The following is a 23,787-nucleotide window of genomic DNA, read 5'->3' on the forward strand; positions in this document are numbered from 1 at the left end:
TGCACAATAAAGATGAACGTTCAGAAACCCTTCTGAGAAGAAATAGCCAGAAAAAAAAACCCTTTCAGGATGAAAGCTCAAGGTCTAAACCATGCATAGATTTAAAAGGTGGAGATTGAAGAAGATTCAAAACTAGATTCCAAGAAGGAAAAATGGGAAAAATATCTAGTTTAATTCTGATCAGAGCCTGAACAAAGGTCTGAAAATCTGGAATTTTAGCAATTCTCTTATGGAACAAAACAGAAAGAGCCAAAGTCTGACCCCTCAGAGAACTGGCTGACAAACCTTTATAATGAACTTGCAATTGAGATTGAGAAGGCGCTTACAGCATTTAGGTTAAATTAATCAATTGTGTCATTATAGTGGGTAAATATGTTTAAAATTAATTTCAATGGTGGTTATATATTTCTCAATATCTACTCTAAGTTGCACAATCCATCAATATCCACTTGAAAAAGTGGATTAGTAACCCCCTGTTACTAATCTGTGGGTGTTATAATCACATCATACTAACCAATGTCTCTAGTGTAAAATACTAGCTCTTATTCATGAGCTTATTTTGTATCAGTTTATATAAGCAGTATACCTGTGGTCAGATCTATATTTGGAGTATTACTGATGATACCCCATTATTATTAGGGGTTACTTTGTGGGGCAATCTGTTGTCACTCGAACCAGACCCACCACATCTGCTCAGCTTCTGTATCTGTTGGAAGTTTGCACCAATCACACTGACACATGATCTAACCCCATCTACTTCCAGATTATGCTCTTTCACAATAATTAAGCCAGCACAGTATTCACTAGCTTAACCCCATCTTCTAGTTGTAATTTTAATTTAATTATCCCAGTTTTTATAGTTGCGTGTTAATAAAAGTTACGTTTTATTTTATTTTGAATTGCATACTGTCATCTGATACCATTTGGTGCCATTTTTCTTATTTAACCAGAAGTATTCAAATATGCGGCCAGATTGCGAGTTTTGCATTATGAGCTGGGCGGTGCTAATGAGCAGATTTTTTTTTACCGCTCACTTACCCATAGCGCTGGTATTACAGGTTTTTACAAACTCGGCGTTAACAGGCAAGAAGTGAGCGTAGAGCAAAATTTAGCTCCATACCGCACTTCAATACCAGTGCTGCTTAAGTGAGCGGTGAGCTGGCCGTATGTGCTCGTGCACGATTTCCCATAGACATCAATGGGGAGAGCCGGCTGAGAAAAAGTCTAACACCTGCAAAAAAAGGAGCGTAAAACTCAGTAACGCAGCCCCATTGATTCCTATGGGGAAACACATTTTATGTTTACACCTAACACCCTAACATGAACCCCGAGTCTAAACACCCCTAATCTTACACTTATTAACCCCTAATCTGCCACCCCTGACATCGCCGACACCTACATTATTCTTATTATCCCCTAATCTGCCGCTCCGGACATCGCCGCCACCTACATTATATTTATTAACCCCTAATCTGCTGCCCCCAACATCGCAGACACCTACATTATATTTATTAACCCCTAATCTGCCACCCCCAACACCTACATTATTCTTATTAACCCCTAATCTGCCGCTCCGGACATCGCCGCCACCTACATTATATTTATTAACCCCTAATCTGCCGCCCCCAATGTCGATGCAACCTACCTACACTTATTAACCCCTAATCTGCCGTCCCCAACGTCTCAGCCACTATATTAAATGTATTAACCCCTAACTAGGTAGAATAGTTATTAAATAGTTATCAACTATTTAATAACTACCTAGCTAAAATAAATACAAATTTACCTGTAAAATAAAACCTAACCTAAGTTACACTAACACCTAACCATACACTATAATTAAATAAATTACATAAATTAAATACAATTAAAAAAATTAAATTATCTAAATCACAAAAACCCCCCACTAAATTACAGAAAATAAAAAACAAATTACAAGATCTTTAAACTAATTACACCTAATCTAATCTAATCTAATAGCCCTATCAAAATAAAAAAAGCCCCCCAAAATAAAAAACCCTAGCCTAAACTAAACTATCAATAGCCCTTAAAATGGAGTAATCAGCTCTTTTACCTTAAAAAAAATACAAACACCCCCCCCTACAGTAAAACCCACCACCCACACAACCAACCCCCCAAATAAAATCCTAACTAAAAAAACCTAAGCTCCCCATTGCCCTAAAAAGGGCATTTGGATGGACATTGCCCTTAAAAGGGCATTTAGCTCTTTTGCAGGCCCAAACCCTAATCTAAAAATAAACCCACCCAATACAAAAATCCTAACACTAACCCCCGAAGATTCACTTACCGGGAGAAGTCTTCATCCAAGCGGCAAGATGTCCTCAACAAAGCATCTTCTATCTTCATCCTTCTGGCACGGAGTGGGTCCATCTTCAAGACATCTGACGAGGAGCATCCTCTTCAAACAACGTCTTCTTCGTAATGAATATCTCTTTAACTGACATCATCCAAGATGGCGTCCCTTAGATTCTGATTGGCTGAAAGAATTCTATCAGCCAATCGGAATTAAGGTAGAAAAAATCCTATTGGCTGATCCAATCAGCCAAAAGGATTGAGCTAGCAGTCTATTGGCTGATTGGAACAGCCAATAGAATGGCAGCTCAATCAAATTGGCTGATTGCATCAGCCAATAGGATTTTTTCTACCTTAATTCCGATTGGCTGATAGAATTCTATCAGCCAATCAGAATCTAAGGGATGCCATCTTGGATGACGTCAGTTAAATAGATATTCATTATGAAGAAGCCGTCGTTTGAAGAGGATGCTCCGCGTCGGATGTCTTGAAGATGGACCGTTTCACACCGGAAGGATGAAGATAGAAGATGCCATCTGGATGAAAACTTCTGCCCATCTGGAGGACCACTTCTGCCAATCTGGAGGACCACTTCTGCCGGCTACGTTGAGGACATCTTGCCGCTTGGATGAAGACTTCTCCCGGTAAGTGAATCTTCGGGGATTAGTGTTAGGATTTTTTTAAGGGTGCATTGGGTGGGTTTATTTTTAGATTAGGGTTTGGGCCTGCAAAAGAGCTAAATGCCCTTTTAAGGGCAATGCCCATCCAAATGCCCTTTTCAGGGCAATGGGGAGTTTAGGTTTTTTAGTTAGTATTTTATTTGGGGGGTTGGTTGTGTGGGTAGTGGGTTTTACTGTTGGGGGTGTTGTTTGTATTTTTTTTTTTTTTTTTACAGGTAAAAGAGTTGATTACTTTGGGGCAATGCCCCGCAAAAGGCCCTTTTAAGGGCTATTGATAGTTTAGTTTAGGCTAGGGGGGGGTTTATTTTATTTTTTTGGGGGGGGTATTTTGATAGGGCTATTAGATTAGGTGTAATTAGTTTAAAGATCTGTAATTTGTTTTTTACTTTATGTAATTTAGTGTTTTTTGTGATTTAGCTAATTTAATTTATTTAATTGTATTTAATTTAGTTAATTTATTTAATTGTATTTAATTTAGTTAATTTATTTAATTGTAGTGTAGTGTTAGGTGTTAGTGTAACTTAGGTAAGGTTTTATTTTACAGGTCAATTTGTATTTATTTTAGCTAGGTAGTTATTAAATAGTTAACTATTTACTAAAAATTCTACCTAGTTAAAATAAATACAAACTTGCCTGTAAAATAAAAATAAATCCTAAGCTAGCTATAATGTAACTATTAGTTATATTGTAGCTATCTTAGGGTTTATTTTATACTGTAGGTAAGTATTTAGTTTTAAATAGGAATAGTTTAGTTAATTATAGTAATTTTCTTTAGAATTATTTAAATTATATTTAAGTTAGGGGGTAGTAGGGTTAGACCTAGATTTAGGGGTTAATATATTTAACATAGTGGCGGCGACGTTGAGGACGGCAGATTAGGGGTTAATAAGTATAATGTAGGTGGTGGCGATGTTAGGGGTGGCAGATTAGGTGTTAATAATATTTAACTAGTGTTTCTGAGGCGGGAGGGCGGCGGTTTAGGGGTTAATATGTTTATTCTAGTGGCGGCGATGTCCGGAGCGGCAGGTTAAAAATTTTATTATAGTGTTTACAATGCGGGAGGGCCTTGGTTTAGCGGTTAATAGGTAGTTAATGGGTGTTAGTGTACTTTTTAGCACTTTAGCTATGAGTTTTATGCTACAGCGTTGTAGTGTAAAACTCATAACTACTGACTTTAGAATGCGTTCCGAATCTTGGAGGTAGAGGGTGTACCGCTCACTTTTTGGCCTCCCAGGACAGACTCATAATACCAGCGCTATGGAAGTCCCATAGAAAAAAGGGTTTACGAAGTTTATGTTAGTCGTTTTGCGGTAAGGCCAAAGAAGTGTGCGGTGCCCCTAAACCTGCAAGACTCGTAATACCAGCGGTAGTGAAAAAGTAGTGTTAGGACCTGCTTTTTCAGCTTAATGCAAAACTCGTAATCTATCCGATGGTGTTTCCAAGTACTTACACCATGGCAAGGAACTACACGCTCTGATACCTCAATTAATCACTGCTGTCTAATAGCCGATTGTTATATGTAGACAAATAGGAACCGGGTGTTTTTCCTTGATACTCAGCCATCTATCAGTGCAGTGTGCAGATGTTTCAGTTCCCAGGCAATGTCCGACACTACAAGTGCTTAGTAGAAGCAAAAAGGTCTGTTCATGATGTTAGAGCAACGCGTTTCAGAGGATACACCTCCTTTTTCAGAGGATACACCTCCTTTTTCAAGCTCTTGGTATTCCAGTATCAGACTCCTATATTTACCATGGCAAGGAACTTCACACTCTGAAACAGAAATCAATCACCTCTGTCTGATAGCCAATAGTTTTCTGTCTCCACTTAAGATTGTGTGACAAATAATGGCTCAGAAGGAGAGAGAGCTTGAGTAAGTTTAACCACAGCTTTTCACAGGGGGAGCAGTGTTTCACAGAAATGACAACAGCTGCCCCAGGAAGATGCTTCTCATCCAGGCCTTTTGCACCTTTACTGATATGGACATGGATTTTGAAGGACTTTTAAAGACAATGTGTGCTTCAAAACATTGACTAGAAGGATTTGGTAACAATATTGGCAACTAAACTAACTGGAAAACAGCTGAGACATACCAAGCAGTTTGGGATAGTTTGAGCTGTGACTATAGGGCAGTCAAGTAGTGGCTACTGGCCCAGTAAGCCTACCCCAATGAGGTCCACAGATGGAATATCCATCTAAGGAAGAGGGCACAGGATTCCCATGCTGAATGGGATTATAAACTTAATAGAGCTAGGTTTAACATGTGGCAGGGGTGCCAAGTCTCCATGGGGGAGGAAGGTTTCCAGTTTGTGCTTCTGGAAAAATCCTTCCTCCAAAAGCCCCAGAAATCAGGGATTCGGTAAAAGACCATATGCCTCTTAACACGGAAGATGCATCAAGGTTGGATGATGTGTATGTTGACACTCGCAGGAGCAACTGGAGGGCCATGGTTCCAGTCACAGCCAAGAAGCCACTCTGTTCGATCTCACAAAACAGGCCCCTTAAAACTAGAACTCACGAGCACTGGCCTCAAGAAATTGGAACCCAGGGATATGGTGCTTTATCTGTCACCAGTGTGGGCACTTTCTCAGTAACTGTCCCAAGCAAGGAACCACAATAACTGGCTCCAGTCTAACTCTCAAACCACACTTTGACCCCATGCAACACAACAGGCTCATGCAATGGAACTAATGCTTCAGTATGGGCATGGAGAGGCTGTGGCTATCCCTGGACCCTGCCATAGTACCAGTTTTGGATGACTTACAAGGGGCAAAAACCATAGAGGTATGGGTAGCAGAGGGAGTGATACACCACATATCCACTGCCAAATACGCCTCAAATGAGGTTGAAGAAGTGGTCGTGGGTGCTATGGAAGACCTACCTGTTGAGAAAAGACTTGCGCCAGTTGACATCTTTCATTCCAGAGGTCAGTGTTGCCCAGTGAATACAGCTCAAATGATAGGGAAGTTGCCTCTATATATGGATTAAGAGCAGTGCTGAGTCAAATCAACAACCTTCGGAGAAGAACACACAGTAGCCTTTCTCAGTCATAAGTTGTTGATTCTGCAGCTTGCCTATGCTGTTGTGGAAAAGGATTGTCAACCCCTAGTGTGGACACTAAAGAAACTACAGCCATACTTTTATGGATGATTCGTTACAGTTATCATCGGTCCAAATCCCTTAGACTGGTTGAATTAAATGACTGGGGATAATGGCACACTGTTGCACTGGAACTTAGCACTTCAACCTTACATCCTATCAAGACAATTGAGTCCAGAAGATATAGACAGACTGCATCTGACCCGGCAAAGGATCTAGTCTGGTCTGCTGGACCTTCGGTCAAGGGGGATCATTGTGGCATAAAGCCTGTTGTTTTTTTCTACAGCCCAGCCACTTAGTTCCTGGACACAATTCCCTTTTTATTTTATCCTTCCCAATTTTTAACTTTAACAATGTGAGCATCCCTCACAAGCAGAGCATTTTTCTTACTGTCTGGATGCATTTTACTGTACCAGCAATGCCCCCTAATCTTGCTATGCTACTCATGAGCACCCGGTAAACACAAAATGGCCTGTTGCTGATGTGACCATGATGCACCACTGAGTAGACACCTTAAAGAGAGCTTTCAAATAGTACCAAACACGTGGGGATGGTACTTCTAAGCTGGGGGCTTCACCATGTTACAGGGCATAAAAAGAGGAGGGGCTAATTGCTATGCCTACAAAACTTATCTTCCAATGGGCTCTTGACACAGGGGGAGAGCAGGGTACATTATGTCATTGGCTATTGTATGATTACATTTCAACCTTGTACTGTATAAAAACTCTGTCTTGACCATTAAAGTGAGTTGCTTTCTATTGCATTAAGCCTTGACTGGTGTTTTGGGACAGAAAGCATTTCTTTTACTACATAGCTTAATTACTGCAGAGATGGTTACTAGCTGAGTAGCACTCTCAAACACAGGAATGCCAGTCCATGGAGGTTTATGGCAGCACTTGGAGAAGAGTGTACAGCATGGTGGTACTGATCTGAACCTCACATCAGGGTCAAAGCTCCCAGCTCCTGTTACACAGCATTTGTTCTTGTCATTTGCATGTGCTCCACTAATTGTAGATACTAAGAGGCCCCCTATACTTGTTGGGCCTTTGTGTTTAATCAGGATAACTTTTTATGTGCTATTTTAATTGACACATTTGAATGATTACTGTGGTGGTTTAAAATGTCAGTGTAATAAAACTTATATTTTAATATTTTTTTCATGAAAAATGTATTAATTTCATGAAGAGAGTGGCATCTGGATGATCTAGTTCTTCTGATATCTGATCTTTTTTTTTTTTTTTTATCCAACATCTCCCACAAGCAATATTTTGGCAATACTGTTGTTGATATTTAGGTAGTTGAATCACTTGGATACCTAATATCTAAAATTATATGTTAATTCTATATAAACAACATGCTATTATTAAGCCATTTTAGTTAATTATATTAATTCTTGGCAGAACAATTGCCGATAGTTTAGGTCTCACAAAAAATTAATCATGGATCTAATACAACCTATTCCTAAATTTACAGAGCAAAATTTGAATTAACCAAAGTGTGATTTTAAAACTACTTAATAAGTTACCTTTTAATAGTGCTTGTAACTTTCTTTGAATAAATTCCATCTGGCAGTGGTGTATATTCAGCCTCTACAATCTGAAAAAACAAACAAAACAAAAAACCAACATAAGTTATGAAGTTATTTCTGAACTTGATAAATTATTTTATTTAATTGAGGTAAGAGTCCATGATCCATTACTCTTGGGAATTACCTTCCCTACCACTAGGAGGAGGCAAAGATTCCCAAACCCCAAGAGCTTTATACAACCCCTCCCACCGCAAAAAAGATGTGCCATAACATAAAAAAATCACTAAAAAAGGGTGAGGTCTTGTGGACTCTTACGACAAAGGAAGAAATGAATTTATCAGGTAAGCATAAATTATGTTTTCTTTCATAAAGGTGATAAGAGTTCACGATCCATTACTGCTGAGAACCTCCAAAGCTGTGGAGAATCCACGAGTAATAAAATTATAGGGCAGGATAATAAACATATTTTTCCATAATTAAAAATCCACAACCTTTAAAAGAAAGCACATATATTTTTTTCTTTTTCTTTTTCTCATGTACTTAAAAACAACCAACAGGCAAAATTAAACAGAAACAACAGCCTGAAGGACCTTTCTACCAATAGCTGCCTCAGAAGTGAAAACATCAAAATGGTAGAATTTTGTTAAATTATGAAAAAAGACTAAGTAGCTGCATTACAAATGTGGCCAATAGAAGCTTCATTGAAAGCCCAAAAAGTAGCCACTGATCTAGTAGAATGGGCTTAGAAGGGGATTAGAAGGGGACTGACCCACCTTCAAGTAAGCTTCATGAATCAGAAGCTTTAACCATGAAGCCAAAGATACAGCAGAAGCTTTCTGACCTCGCTTAGAACCAAAGAATCTTGAAGTTTGTCTGAAATCCTTAGTAGTTCCCATAGACCGCAATGTTAAGGCACTTTTCATGGCCATTTTTTTTCTAACACCCTATTCCCACCAACTTTAAAGCCCCAAAACTGCCTAGTGCAGTTTTTTTTTTTTTTTTTTTTTTAAATGCTAGATTTAAAAAAACAAACAAAACTACAATGCCCTCTATTTGAGGACACTTGGGGAACTTTTAGATAATTAACCAGAGATCTAATCTCTGGTTAATTTTTGGAAGGCTAATTACTACTGCGAGATCATGGTAGCAATAACCAGCCACTTGTAATTGGTTAATTATTGCGCCCCTGCAAATGGACACATTTTCCCATTTGCAGGAGCATAATAAATCCACTTGTAATCTAGCCCTAAGACAGGTATCACATACATATGAAAAAGGAGAAACCTCAGCCTCTTTAAAAAAACCACATTTAATATTGGTATAAAGTTGTTCTAAATCTTACCCTAAACCACCTTTGGAAGTTCAAAAGAAAATGAAAAGAAGCTGAAGATTACCTAGTGCAAAACCACAGAGAAATATATATAAATGAGCTCTTAAGGAAAAAAGTATACAATACTTCCTTCTGGGATCACGCTATGGCTGGAAACATCAAAACAAGTGCACACATACGCACGCCTATGCACGGTGGGCCCCATTTTCTTCCGCAAGCACACATGCGGCCAGGAAACAAAACAGGTAAAAAAAAATTAATTTAAAAAATTGTGATGGAAAAAAAACAAAACAAACACTCCAAATCTCCTTAAATTTCCCTCTAGACAAAAACTGCACTCTAAGTGGAAATGGGCTTCAACTCTAAGAACCCCTCTCAATGATGAAATCATCTGCACATCACAATTCTTCACCTTTCTGCAGCAGAGGGAACAAAAAGATAAGGCTAACTACCATAGAGGTGGGAGCGGTTATATAGAGCTCTTGGGGCGTGAGAATCTTTTCCTCTTCCTAATGGTAGGAAAAGTAAATTCCCAGGAGTAATGGATTTTGTTCTCTTACCACCTTTATGCAAAAAATAAGTGACAGATTTAAAGGATGAACATGTCTTCAAGAACATTGATAATAATTTAAAAATTATAATGATAATTAATTATGCAATTGTTTATGGATCAAAACATTTATGCAGTGCAAAGGTACAACAGATCATAATGAAAAACAAAGCAGCACAGAATATAACTGACTAATGAATGTCTTCTGAAGAACATTTTAATATAAAATCATTATTATTATTATTATTATTATTATTATTATTATTATTAATCAGCTAGATTACAAGTTTTGAGCGCTATAGGGAAATTAATGACCGCCACAAAAGCGGCAGTATTTAACCTGCTATTACAAGTTTACAAAAAGCAGGCTTGCGCGGGCGATATGGTGACGTTGAGCTCCATGCTTCACCCAAATACAAGCGCTGCTTTGACGTGCTTGTGCACGATTTCCCCATAGACATCAAAGGGGAGAGCCGGCAAAAAAAAAGCCTAACACCTGCGATCGCGGGAAAAAAAAGCTCCGTACCGCAGCCCCATTGATGTCTATGGGGAAAGAAAAAGTTATGTTTAAACCTAACACCCTAACATAAAAACAATGTCTAAACACCTCTAATCTGCTGCCCCTAACATTGCCGCCACCTACATAAAACTATTAACCCCTAATCTGCCGCTCCTGATATTGCCGCCACCAACATACAGTTATTAACCCCTAATCTGCTGCCCCTAACATCGCCGCCACCTAAATACACTTATTAACCCCTAATCTGCCGTCCTTAACATCGCCGCCACCTACATTACAATTATTAACCCCTAATCTGCCGCCCCCAATGTCGCTGCCACTATACTAAAGTTATTAACCCCTAAACCTCTGGCCTGCAACATCACTAACACTAAATAAATATATTAACCCCTAAACCAAACCCTAACCCTAATGTAACACTAACCCTAACTTAAATATAATTAAAATCAATCTAAATAAAACTTACAATTATTAACTAAATAATACCTATTTAAAACTAAATACATACTTACCTGTAAAATAAAACCTACGCTAGCTACAATATAACTAATAGTTATATTGTAGCTATCTTAGGTTTTATTTTTATTTCACAGGTAAGTTTGTATTTATTTTAACTAGGTAGGCTAGTTAGTAAATAGTTGTTAACTATTTATTAACTACCTAGCTAAAATAAATACAAAGTTACCTGTAAAATAAAACCTAACCTGCCTTACACTAAAAGCTTACATTACAATAAAATAAATTGAATTAATCAAATACAATTATCTAAATTACAAAAAAATAAACACTAAATTACACAAAATAAAAAAACAAATTATCAAAAATAAAAATGAATTACTCCTAATCTAATAGCCCTATCAAAATAAAAAAGCCCCCCCCCAAAAAAAAAAAAAAAAAAAAAACCTAGCCTACACTAAACTGCCAATGGTCCTTAAAATGGCCTTTTGTGTGGCATTGCCCCAAAGAAATCAGCTCTTTAACCTGTAAAAAAAAATACAAACAACCTCCCAACAGTTAAACCCACCACCCACACAACCCCCCCAAATAAAAAAATCTAAATAAACCTAAGCTAATCATTGCCCTGAAAATGGCATTTGGATGGGAATTTCCCTTAAAAGGGCATTTAGCTCTTTTACTGCCCAAACCCTAAGCTAAAAATAAAAACCACCCAATAAACTCTTAAAAAACCCTAACACCAACCCCCCACGATCCAATTACAGTTTTCGAAGAAAAGACATCCATCCTCATCCAGGCGGCAGAAGTCTTCATCCAAGCGGGCAGAAGTCCTCATCAAAGCCGGCAGAAGTCTTCATCCAATCAGGGCGAAGTCCTCATCGAAGCCAGCAGAAGTCTTCATCCACGCGGGCAGAAGTCTTCATCCAGAAGGCATCTTTTATCATCATCCATCCGGCGTGGAGCGGGTCCATCTTCAAGACATCCGGCGCGGAGCATCCTCTTCTTCCGATAGTCAACGTAGAATCCAATCAGCCAATAGAATGCAAGCTCAATCCTATTGGCTGATTGGATCAGCCAATAGGATGAAAGCTCAATTTTATTGGCTGATTGCAACAGTAAAACAGAATTTATGCTTACCTGATAAATTTCTTTCTCTTGTGATGTATTGAGTCCATGGATTTATCCATACTTGTGGGATATTCTCCTTCCCAACAGGAAGTGGCAGAGAGAGCACCCACAGCAGAGCTGTCTATATAGCTCCTCCCTTAGCTCCACCCCCCAGTCATTCGACCGAAGGCTAGGAAGAAAAAGGAGAAACTATAGGGTGCAGTGGTGACTGAAGTTTTTTAAATAAAAATATACTACCTGTCTTAAATAGACAGGGTGGGCCGTGGACTCGATACATCACAAGAGAAAGAAATTTATCAGGTAAGCATAAATTCTGTTTTCTCTTGTAAGATGAATCGAGTCCACAGATTTATCCATACTTGTGGGATACCAATACCAAAGCTTTAGGACACGGATGAAGGGAGGTACAAGACAGGTACCTTAAACGGAAGGCACCACTGCTTGTAGAACCTTTCTCCCAAAAATAGCCTCCGAAGAAGCAAAAGTATCAAATTTGTAAAATTTGGAAAAAGTATGAAGCGAAGACCAAGTCGCCGCCTTACAAATCTGTTCAACAGAAGCCTCATTTTTAAAAGCCCATGTGGAAGCCACTGCTCTAGTAGAATGAGCAGTAATTCTTTCAGGAGGCTGCTGGCCAGCAGTCTCTTAGCCATACGGATGATGCTTTTCAGCCAAAAAGAAAGAGAGGTAGCCGTAGCCTTTTGACCTCTCCGCTTACCAGAATAGACAACAAACAATGAAGATGTTTGACGGAAATCTTTGGTTGCTTGTAAGTAGAACTTTAAAGCACGAACCACATCAAGATTGTGCAACAGACGTTCCTTCTTTGAAGAAGGATTAGGACACAGCGAAGGAACAACAATTTCCTGATTGATATTCCTATTAGAAACAACATTAGGAAGGAATCCAGGTTTGGTACGTAAAACCACATTATCTGAATGGAAAACAAGATAAGGTGAGTCATACTGTAAAGCAGATAACTCTTCGAGCCGAAAAGATAGCTACTAAAAAAAAACTTTCCAAGATAGAAGCGTAATATCTATGGAATGCATAGGTTCAAACGGAACCCCTTGAAGAACTTTAAGAACCAAGTTTAGGCTCCATGGCGGAGCAACAGGTTTAAATACAGGCTTGATCCTGACCAAGGCCTGACTAAATGCTTGAACGTCTGGAACATCTGCCAGACGTTTGTGTAAAAGAATAGACAAAGCAGATATTTGTCCCTATAAGGAACTAGCTAATAATCCCTTCTCCAATCCTTCTTGGAGAAAGGACAAAATTCTAGGAATCCTAATCTTGCTCCATGAGTAACCCTTGGATTTACACCAACAAAGATATTTGCGCCAAATCTTATGATAGATTTTCCTGGTAACAGGCTTTCTAGCCTGAATCAGGGTATCAATGACCGACTCAGAGAAACCACGCTTTGATAGAATCAGGTGTTCAATCTCCAAGCAGTCAGACGCAGAGAAATTAGATTTGGATGCTTGAACGGACCTTGGATTAGAAGGTCCTGCCTCATTGGCAGAGTCCACGGTGGAACAGATGACATGTCCACCAGGTCTGCATACCAAGTCCTGCGTGGCCACGCAGGCGCTATCAGAATCACTGAAGCTCTCTCCTGCTTGATTCTGGCAACCAGACGTGGGAGGAGAGGAAACGGTGGAAATACATAAGCCAGATTGAAGGACCATGGCACTGCTATAGCATCTATCAGTACCGCCTGGGGATCCCGGGACCTGGACCCATAACAAGGAAGTTTGGTGTTCTGTCGGGACGCCATCAGATCCAATTCTGGTGTGCCCCATAGCTCCCACTCCCCCAGATGAAAAGTCTGTTGACTTAGGAAATCCACCTCCCAGTTCTCTACCCCTGGGATATGGATTGCTGAGAGATGACAAGAGTGATCCTCCGCCCATAGGATTATTTTGATTACCTCCATTATCGCTAGAGAACTCCATGTTCCTCCTTGATGATTGATATAGGCTACAGTCGTGATGTTGTCCGACTGAAATCTGATGAATTTGGCCGCAGCTAGCTGAGGCCACGCCTGAAGCGCATTGAATATCGCTCTCAGTTCTAGAATGTTTATCGGGAGGAGAGATTCCTCCCGAGACCATAAGCCCTGTGCTTTCAGGGATTTCTAGACTGCACCCCAGCCTAGCAGGCTGGCATCTGTCGTTACTATGAGCCACTCTGGCCTGCGGAAACACATTCCCTGAGACAGGTGGTCCTGAGACAACCACCAGAGAAGAGAATCTCTGGTCTCTTGGTCCAGATGCAGTTGAGGAGATAAATCTGCATAATCCCCATTCCACTGTTTGAGCATGCATAGTTGCAGTGGTCTGAGGTGTAGACGGGCAAAAGGAACTATGTCCATTGCCGCTACCATGAGTCCGATTACCTCCATACACTGAGCCACTGATGACCGAGGAATGGAATGAAGAGCTCGGTAAGTGATTAAAAGTTTTGACTTTCTGACCTCCGTCAGAAATATTTTCATTTCTACCGAGTCTATCAGAGTCCCTAGGAAGGAAACTCTTGTGAGAGGGATGTGAGAACTCTTTTTTTATGTTCACCTTCCACCCGTGAGATCTCAGAAAAGCCAACACGATGTCCGTGTGAGACTTGGCTAGCTAGAAAGTCGACGCCTCAATTAAGATGTCATCTAGATTAGGCGCCACTGCTATACCCTGCGGTCTTAGAACCGCCAAAAGGGACCCTAGCACCTTTGTGAAAATTCTGGGAGCGGTGGCCAACCCGAAGGGAAGGGCCACAAACTGGTAATGCCTGTCCAGAAAGGCGATCACTCAATGTTATGGGGCCTAAAAGAAACACCACAGAGTGTTTCTTAAACTAGCCATGTGGGTTAATAACCCTTAAACAAGCCACAAAGACCCCTTAAAGTCCCTCAAAAAACGTTATATTTGCAATTGAACCAAAACGTTTTTTGTTTTTTTTTTCCTATCAGTGTCACCAGTAACTATGAGCCCTTTATGCAAGCTTGGATTCCTCTTTTACTGAATACAGCTTACCTTTCCCTCATGGGGATATTGCCAGCCTTTTCTAGAAATAACACAGTCTGTCTAGAAAAAAATAGGTTGAACATACCTTAATGCAGTTTAGCCTGCAAACTGTTCCCCCAACTGAAGTTTTCCTGTACTCTTCAGCCCTTGTGAGAACAGCAGTGGATCTTAGTTACAAAATGCTAAGATCATCATCCTCCTTGCAGAAATCTTCATCCCTTTTCTGCCAGAGAGTAAATAGTACACACCGGTACCATTTAAAATAACAAACTTTTGCTTGAGAAAATAAAAACTAACATTTTTGTCACCACACTCACTTTGCCCTTCCTAGCAGTTAAGCAGGCAGAGAGAATGACTTGGGGGTGGAGCTAAGGGAGGAGCTATATAGACAGCTCTGCTGTGGGTGCTCTCTCTGCCACTTCCTGTTGGGAAGGAGAATATCCCACAAGTATGGATGAATCCGTGGACTCGATACATCTTACAAGAGAAATAGGATTTGTTCCCCTTTAATTCCTATTGGCTGATAGAATTCTATCAAGCCAATTGGAATGTAAGGGACTCCATCTTGGATGACGTACCTTAAAGGGAAACTCAATCTACATTGACCATCGGAAGAAGAGGATGCTCTGCAACGGATGTCTTGAAGATGGACCCGCTCCACGCCGGATGGAGGAAGATAGAAGATGCCGTCTGGATGAAGACTTCTGCCGGCTTCGATGAGGACTTCGACCCGCTTGGATGAAGACTTCTGCGGCCTTCGATGAGGACTTCTGCCAGCTTCGATGAGGACTTCTGCCAGCTTCAATGAGGACTTCTGCCAGCTTCGATGAGGACTTCTGCCGCTTGGATGAGGAATACTGTAAGTGGATCATTGGGGGTTAGTGTTAGGTTTTTTAAGGGTTTATTGGGTGGGTTTTATTTTTAGATTAGGGTTTGGACAATGCCCTTTTAAGGGCAATGCCCATCCAAGTGCCTTTTTCAGGGCAATGGTTAGCTTAGGTTTATTTAGATAGGTTTTTATTTGGGGTGTTTGGTTGTGTGGGTGGTAGATTTTACTGTTGGGGGGTGTTTGTATTTTTAGTTACAGGTAAAAGAGCTGATTTCTTTGGGGCAATGCCCCGCAAAAGGCCCTTTTAAGGGCCATTGGCAGTTTAGTGTAGACTATGTTTTTTTTTTATCTTGGGGGGCTTTTTTATTTTGATAGGGCTATTAGATTAGGAGCAATTCGTTTTTATTTTTGATAATTTCATTTTTTATTTTGTGTAATTTAGTGTTTATTTTTTTTTTGTAATTTAGATAATTGTATTTGATTAATTTAATGTATTTCATTTTATTGTAATGTTAGGTTTAAGTGTCAGACAGGTTAGGTTTTATTTTACAGGTAAATTAGTATTTATTTTAACTAGGTAGCTAGTAAATAGTTAATAGCTATTTACTAACTAGTCTACCTAGTTAAAATAAATACAAACTTACTTGTGAAATAAAAATAATAGCTATAATATTATAACTATTAGTTATTTTGTAGCTAGCTTAGGCTTTATTTTATAGGTAAGTCTGTATTTAGTTTTAAATAGGAATTATTTTGGTCATAATTGTAAGTTTTATTTAGATTTATTTTAATTATATTTAAGTTAAGGGGTGTTAGGGTTAGGGTTATGCTTAGGGGTTAATATATTTATGTAGTGATGTGGGAGGCCAGAGGTTTAGGGGTTAATAGATTATTATAGTATATTTCGTTGTGGGGGGCTTGCGGTTTAGTGATTAATAGGTTTATTATAGCGGCGGTGTGGACAGACGGCAGATTAGGGGTTAATAATATTTAAATAGTGTTTGCGATGCGGGAGGTTGGCGGTTTAGGGGTTCAGAATTTTATTATAGTGGCGACGATGTGGGGAAGCGGCAGAATAGGGGTTAAAACATTTTTGAAGTGGCGGCGAAGGCCGGATCAGCAGATTAGGGGTTAATACATTTTTTTTAGTGTTTGCAATGCGGGAGGGCATCAGTTTAGGGGTTAATAGTTAGTTTATGGGTGTTTAGTGTACTTTGTGACAGTTTAGTTATGAGTTTTATGCTACAGCTTTGTAGCATAAAACTCATAACTACTGACTTTAGATGGCGGTAAAGATCTTGTAATTTTAGAGTGTACCGCTCATTTTTTGGCCTCACTGCAAAACTCGTAATACCAGCGCTATGGAAGTCCCATTGAAAAAGGACTTTTCTTAAAGTGCAGTACTGACGTTGTGTGATGACCAAAAAGGTGTGTGGTACACCTATTCTGACAAGACTTGTAATAGTGGCATTAGTGAAAAAGCATCGTTATGAAGCATAACAATGCTTTTTCACTCATAGCGCAAAACTCGTCATCTAGCTGAATAATAATTAATAATAAGGGGCAATGTACTGAGACAAGTAACTGAGTTTGTTATATTTAAAGCAGACTTTTCTAGACTTTTTAAATGTCTGTCTTTCTCTCCTACCCTCTGCAGTTGCATCTTTTTTTACACCACTTTTCTATAGCGAATATTATTTATATTTTTATGTAGGTTGCAGTGTCAACAGACAAAAAAACATAATTTATGCTTACCTGATAAATTCCTTTCTTCTGTAGTGTGATCAGTCCACGGGTCATCATTACTTCTGGGATATTACTCCTCCCCAACAGGAAGTGCAAGAGGATTCACCCAGCAGAGCTGCATATAGCTCCTCCCCTCTACGTCACTCCCAGTCATTCGACCAAGGACCAACGAGAAAGGAAAAGCCAAGGGTGAAGTGGTGACTGGAGTATAAATTAAAAAATATTTACCTGCCTTAAAAACAGGGCGGGCCGTGGACTGATCACACTACAGAAGAAAGGAATTTATCAGGTAAGCATAAATTATGTTTTATTCTGTTAAGTGTGATCAGTCCACGGGTCATCATTACTTCTGGGATACCAATACCAAAGCAAAAGTACACGGATGACGGGAGGGATAGGCAGGCTCTTTATACAGAAGGAACCACTGCCTGAAGAACCTTTCTCCCAAAAATAGCCTCCGAAGAAGCAAAAGTGTCAAATTTGTAAAATTTGGAAAAAGTATGAAGCGAAGACCAAGTTGCAGCCTTGCAAATCTGTTCAACAGAGGCCTCATTCTTGAAGGCCCAAGTGGAAGCCACAGCTCTAGTAGAATGAGCTGTAATTCTTTCAGGAGGCTGCTGTCCAGCAGTCTCATAAGCTAAACGAATTATGCTACGAAGCCAAAAAGAAAGAGAGGTAGCGGAAGCTTTTTGACCTCTCCTCTGCCCAGAGTAAATGACAAACAGAGAAGACGTTTGTCGAAATTCCTTAGTTGCCTGTAAGTAAAATTTTAGAGCACGGACTACATCCAGGTTGTGCAGTAGACGTTCCTTCTTTGAAGAAGGATTTGGGCATAAAGAAGGAACAACAATCTCTTGATTGATATTCCTGTTAGTAACTACCTTAGGTAAGAACCCAGGTTTAGTACGCAGGACTACCTTATCCGAATGAAAAATCAAATAAGGAGAATCACAATGTAAGGCTGATAATTCAGAGACTCTTCGAGCCGAGCAAATAGCCATTAAAAATAGAACTTTCCAAGATAACAACTTTATATCAATGGAATGAAGGGGTTCAAACGGAACGCCCTGTAAAACATTAAGAACAAGGTTTAAACTCCATGGTGGAGCAACAGTTTTAAACACAGGCTTAATTCTGGCCAAAGCCTGACAAAAAGCCTGGACGTCAGGAACTTCTGACAGACGTTTGTGTAACAGAATGGACAGAGCTGAGATCTGTCCCTTTAATGAACTAGCAGATAAACCCTTTTCTAAACCTTCTTGTAGAAAAGACAATATCCTAGGAATCCTAACCTTACTCCAAGAGTAACCTTTGGATTCACACCAATATAGGTATTTACGCCATATCTTATGGTAAATCTTTCTGGTAACAGGTTTCCTAGCCTGTATTAAGGTATCAATAACTGACTCAGAAAATCCACGTCTTGATAAAATCAAGCGTTCAATTTCCAAGCAGTCAGCTTCAGAGAAGTTAGATTTTGATGTTTGAAGGGACCCTGTATCAGAAGGTCCTGTTTCAGAGGTAGAGACCAAGGTGGACAGGATGACATGTCCACCAGGTCTGCATACCAAGTCCTGTGTGGCCACGCAGGTGCTATTAGAATCACTGATGCTCTCTCTTGTTTGATTCTGGCAATCAATCGAGGAAGCAACGGGAAGGGTGGAAACACGTAAGCCATCCTGAAGTCCCAAGGTGCTGTCAGAGCATCTATCAGGACTGCTCCTGGATCCCTGGATCTGGACCCATAACGAGGAAACTTGGCGTTCTGTCGAGACGCCATGAGATCTATCTCTGGTTTGCCCCAACGTCGAAGTATTTGGGCAAAGACCTCCGGATGAAGTTCCCACTCCCCCGGATGAAAAGTCTGACGACTTAAGAAATCCGCCTCCCAGTTCTCCACTCCCGGGATGTGGATTGCTGACAGGTGGCAAGAGTGAGACTCTGCCCAGCAAATTATCTTTGATACTTCCATCATAGCTAGGGAGCTTCTTGTCCCTCCCTGATGGTTGATGTAAGCTACAGTCGTGATGTTGTCCGACTGAAACCTGATGAACCCCCGAGTTGTCAACTGGGGCCAAGCCAGGAGGGCATTGAGAACTGCTCTCAATTCCAGAATGTTTATTGGCAGGAGACTCTCCTCCTGACTCCATTGTCCCTGAGCCTTCAGAGAATTCCAGACGGCACCCCAACCTAGAAGGCTGGCGTCTGTTGTTACAATTGTCCAGTCTGGTCTGCTGAATGGCATCCCCCTGGACAGATGTGGCCGAGAAAGCCACCATAGAAGAGAATTTCTGGTCTCTTGATCCAGATTCAGAGAAGGGGATAAGTCTGAGTAATCCCCATTCCACTGACTTAGCATGCACAGTTGCAGTGGTCTGAGGTGTAAGCGTGCAAAGGGTACTATGTCCATTGCCGCTACCATTAAGCCGATTACCTCCATGCATTGAGCCACTGACGGGGTGTTGAATGGAATGAAGGGTGCGGCAAGCACTTTGAAGTCTTGTTAGCCTGTCCTCTGTCAGGTAAATCTTCATTTCTACAGAATCTATAAGAGTCCCCAGGAAGGGAACTCTTGTGAGTGGAACGAGTGAACTTTTCTTTTCGTTCACCTTCCATCCATGTGACCTTAGAAATGCCAGCACTAACTCTGTATGAGACTTGGCAGTTTGAAAGCTTGAAGCTTGTATCAGAATGTCGTCTAGGTATGGAGCTACCGAGATTCCCCGCGGTCTTAGTACCGCCAGAAGAGCACCCAGAACCTTTGTGAAGATTCTTGGAGCTGTAGCCAATCCGAATGGAAGAGCCACAAACTGGTAATGCCTGTCTAGGAAGGCAAACCTTAGGTACCGATAATGATCTTTGTGAATCGGTATGTGAAGGTAAGCATCTTTTAAATCTACAGTGGTCATGTATTGACCCTCTTGGATCATAGGTAAAATTGTCCGAATAGTCTCCATCTTGAACGATGGAACTCTTAGGAATTTGTTTAGGATCTTTAAGTCCAGGATTGGTCTGAAAGTTCCCTCTTTTTTGGGAACCACAAACAGATTTGAGTAAAACCCCTGTCCCTGTTCCGATCGTGGAACTGGATGGATTACTCCCATTAACAAGAGCTCTTGTACGCAGCGTAGAAACGCCTCTTTCTTTGTCTGGATTGTTGACAATCTTGACAGATGAAATCTCTCTCTTGGAGGAGAGTATTTGAAGTCCAGAAGGTATCCCTGAGATATTATCTCTAGCGCCCAGGGATCCTGAACATCTCTTGCCCAAGCCTGGGCGAAGAGAGAAAGTCTGCCCCCCACTAGATCCGATCCCGGATCGGGGGCCCTCAATTCATGCTGTTTTAGGGGCAGCAGCAGGTTTCCTTGTCTGCTTGCCCTTGTTCCAGGACTGGTTAGGTTTCCAGCCTTGTCTGTAGCGAGCAACAGCTCCTTCCTGTTTTGGTGCAGAGGAAGTTGATGCTGCTCCTGCTTTGAAATTACGAAAGGAACGAAAATTAGACTGTCTAGTCTTGGCTTTGGCTTTGTCCTGAGGCAGGGCATGGCCTTTACCTCCTGTAATGTCAGCGATAATCTCTTTCAACCCGGGCCCGAATAAGGTCTGCCCTTTGAAAGGTATATTAAGCAATTTAGACTTAGAAGTAACATCAGCTAACCAGGATTTTAGCCACAGCGCCCTGCGTGCCTGAATGGCGAATCCTGAATTCTTCGCCGTAAGTTTAGTAAGATGTACTACGGCCTCCAAAATGAATGAATTAGCTAGTTTAAGGACTCTAAGCCTGTCCGTAATGTCGTCCAGAGTAGCTGAACCAATGTTCTCTTCCAGAGACTCAATCCAGAATGCCGCTGCAGCCGTGATCGGCGCAATGCATGCAAGGGGTTGCAATATAAAACCTTGTTGAACAAACATTTTCTTAAGGTAACCCTCTAACTTTTTATCCATTGGATCTGAAAAAGCACAGCTATCCTCCACCGGGATAGTGGTACGCTTAGCTAAGGTAGAAACTGCTCCCTCCACCTTAGGGACCGTTTGCCATAAGTCCCTTGTGGTGGCGTCTATTGGAAACATTTTTCTAAATATCGGAGGGGGTGAGAACGGCACACCGGGTCTATCCCACTCCTTAGTAACAATTTCAGTAAGTCTCTTAGGTATAGGAAAAACCTCAGTACTCGTCGGTACCGCAAAATATTTATCCAACCTACACATTTTCTCTGGTATTGCAACTGTGTTACAATCATTCAGAGCCGCTAACACCTCCCCTAGTAATACACGGAGGTTTTCCAGTTTAAATTTAAAATTTGAAATATCTGAATCCAGTCTGTTTGGATCAGAACCGTCACCCACAGAATGAAGTTCTCCGTCCTCATGTTCTGCCACCTGTGACGCAGTGTCTGACATGGCCCTAATATTATCAGCGCACTCTGTTCTCACCCCAGAGTGATCACGCTTACCTCTTAGTTCTGGTAATTTAGCCAAAACCTCAGTCATAACAGTAGCCATATCCTGTAATGTGATTTGTAATGGCCGCCCAGATGTACTCGGCGCTACAATATCACGCACCTCCCTCTGAGCGGGAGATGTAGGTACTGACACGTGAGGCGAGTTAGTCGGCATAACTCTCCCCTCGTTGTTTGGTGAAATTTGTTCAATTTGTACAGATTGACTTTTATTTAAAGTAGCATCAATACAGTTAGTACATAAATTTCTATTGGGCTCCACTTTGGCATTGCAACAAATGACACAGGTATCATCCTCTGAATCAGACATGTTTAACACACTAGCAAATAAACTTGCAACTTGGAAATACAATTCAATTAGAATAATATTAAAATGTACTGTGCCTTTAAGAAGCACAGAAGATCTATGACAGTTGAAAATTAATAAATTGAAACAGTTATAGCCTCAATCCTTGTAAACAACACAACTTTAGCAAAGGTTTAATCCCATTAGCAAAGATAACAAATTCTGAAAGCAGGAAACAAATTACAGAATAAACGTTTTTTATCTCAGTCAAACTATAATTCTCACAGCTCTGCTGAGAGAAATTACCTCCCTCAAAATAAGTTTGAAGACCCCTGAGCTCTGTAGAGATGAACCGGATCATGCAGGGAATACAATGAGTTGCTGACTGAAATATTTGATGCATAGAAAAAGCGCCAAAAAACGGCCCCTCCCCCTCACACACAGCAGTGAGGGAGAACAGAAACTGTCAGAAAAACAGATTAAGCAACTGCCAAGTGGAAAAATAGTGCCCAAACATTTATTCACACAGTACCTCAGCAAATGAAAACGAGTTTACATTCCAGCAAAAACGTTAAACATAATCTCTAGTTGTTAACCAGCTTTATGTATTTCTTACAGTGTAATTCTAGTGAAGTACCATTCCCCAGAATACTGAAGTGTAAAGTATACATACATGACATTATATCGGTATGGCAGGATTTTCTCATCAATTCCATTGTCAGAAAATAAAAACTGCTACATACCTCTATGCAGATTCATCTGCCCGCTGTCCCCTGATCTGAAGTTTACCTCACTCCTCAGATGGCCGAGAACAGCAATATGATCTTAACTACTCCGGCTAAAATCATAGCAAAACTCTGGTAGATTCTTCTTCAAACTCTGCCAGAGAGGTAATAACACACTCCGGTGCTATTTTAAAATAACAAACTTTTGATTGAAGATATAAAACTAAGTATAATCACCATAGTCCTCTCACACATCCTATCTAGTCGTTGGGTGCAAGAGAATGACTGGGAGTGACGTAGAGGGGAGGAGCTATATGCAGCTCTGCTGGGTGAATCCTCTTGCACTTCCTGTTGGGGAGGAGTAATATCCCAGAAGTAATGATGACCCGTGGACTGATCACACTTAACAGAAGAAACATCTATTTCTAATGACAACATAAAGGTAAAGAGCTATTTGTAAACATTTTAGTACATTGTAACAGGTAAAATTAATCTTTGGGAACACATTAAAGGTAAGGAAAATTTGCAGCAAATAACCCCTAAAGTAATGAATTAATGTATTCATATATTTATAGACCAAAAGCATATTCTGTAGTATAACTCACGGGTACAATATATTTATGATGAAAATAAACAACTTCACACATAAGTTAACATACTGATAAAGAAGTAGCTAAATACTCTTCTTCCATAAATTTTTGCAAGGAGCTTTTGCACAAGTAAATGCAGTATATTATATATTTATTTAAATTTAAAGCAATCTCAAGCCAACAGAAAGCCAATCTTTCAAACATTTTTATTACCAAAACTTACTATTGAGAGACGTGCAGTCATTGGAGGCAGGGCCTCACCTGTCATATGGGGGAGAAAATAAATAACGCTTTAAAAAAAAGAATCTTAAAAAAAAATAAATACTTCCCATGTTAAGCTATGGAGAGAACCTGTGAGCAGGCCGGCTTCTCTCCATAACACAACTTGCCTATGAGACTTGTGCACCAGCGACACCCACTGGTTGTTTGAGGGCAGCATAGCACGGCCATTAAGACCCCATTTGAGGCCCGCTCACAAAGTGGCGTCTTAGAGGGGGAGCCAATTTCATCATACTGGACTGGAAAGC

At 40.4% G+C, this 23,787-nt stretch overlaps 1 protein-coding gene across 1 annotated transcript in view; it reads right to left on the reverse strand.

Moving 5' to 3' along the window:
* The window catches only part of NEK10 (NIMA related kinase 10), a 1,556,164-nt gene that overhangs the window by 547,054 nt on the left and 985,323 nt on the right, over positions 1 to 23,787 (reverse strand). The window contains exon 23 of the mRNA XM_053715742.1: positions 7,615 to 7,685. Coding sequence (XP_053571717.1) covers positions 7,615 to 7,685 — 71 coding nt within the window. The remainder of the gene's footprint in view (positions 1 to 7,614; positions 7,686 to 23,787) is intronic.

Source organism: Bombina bombina, chromosome 5 (assembly GCF_027579735.1).
Source record: "Bombina bombina isolate aBomBom1 chromosome 5, aBomBom1.pri, whole genome shotgun sequence".
Classification (NCBI taxonomy): domain Eukaryota; kingdom Metazoa; phylum Chordata; class Amphibia; order Anura; family Bombinatoridae; genus Bombina; species Bombina bombina.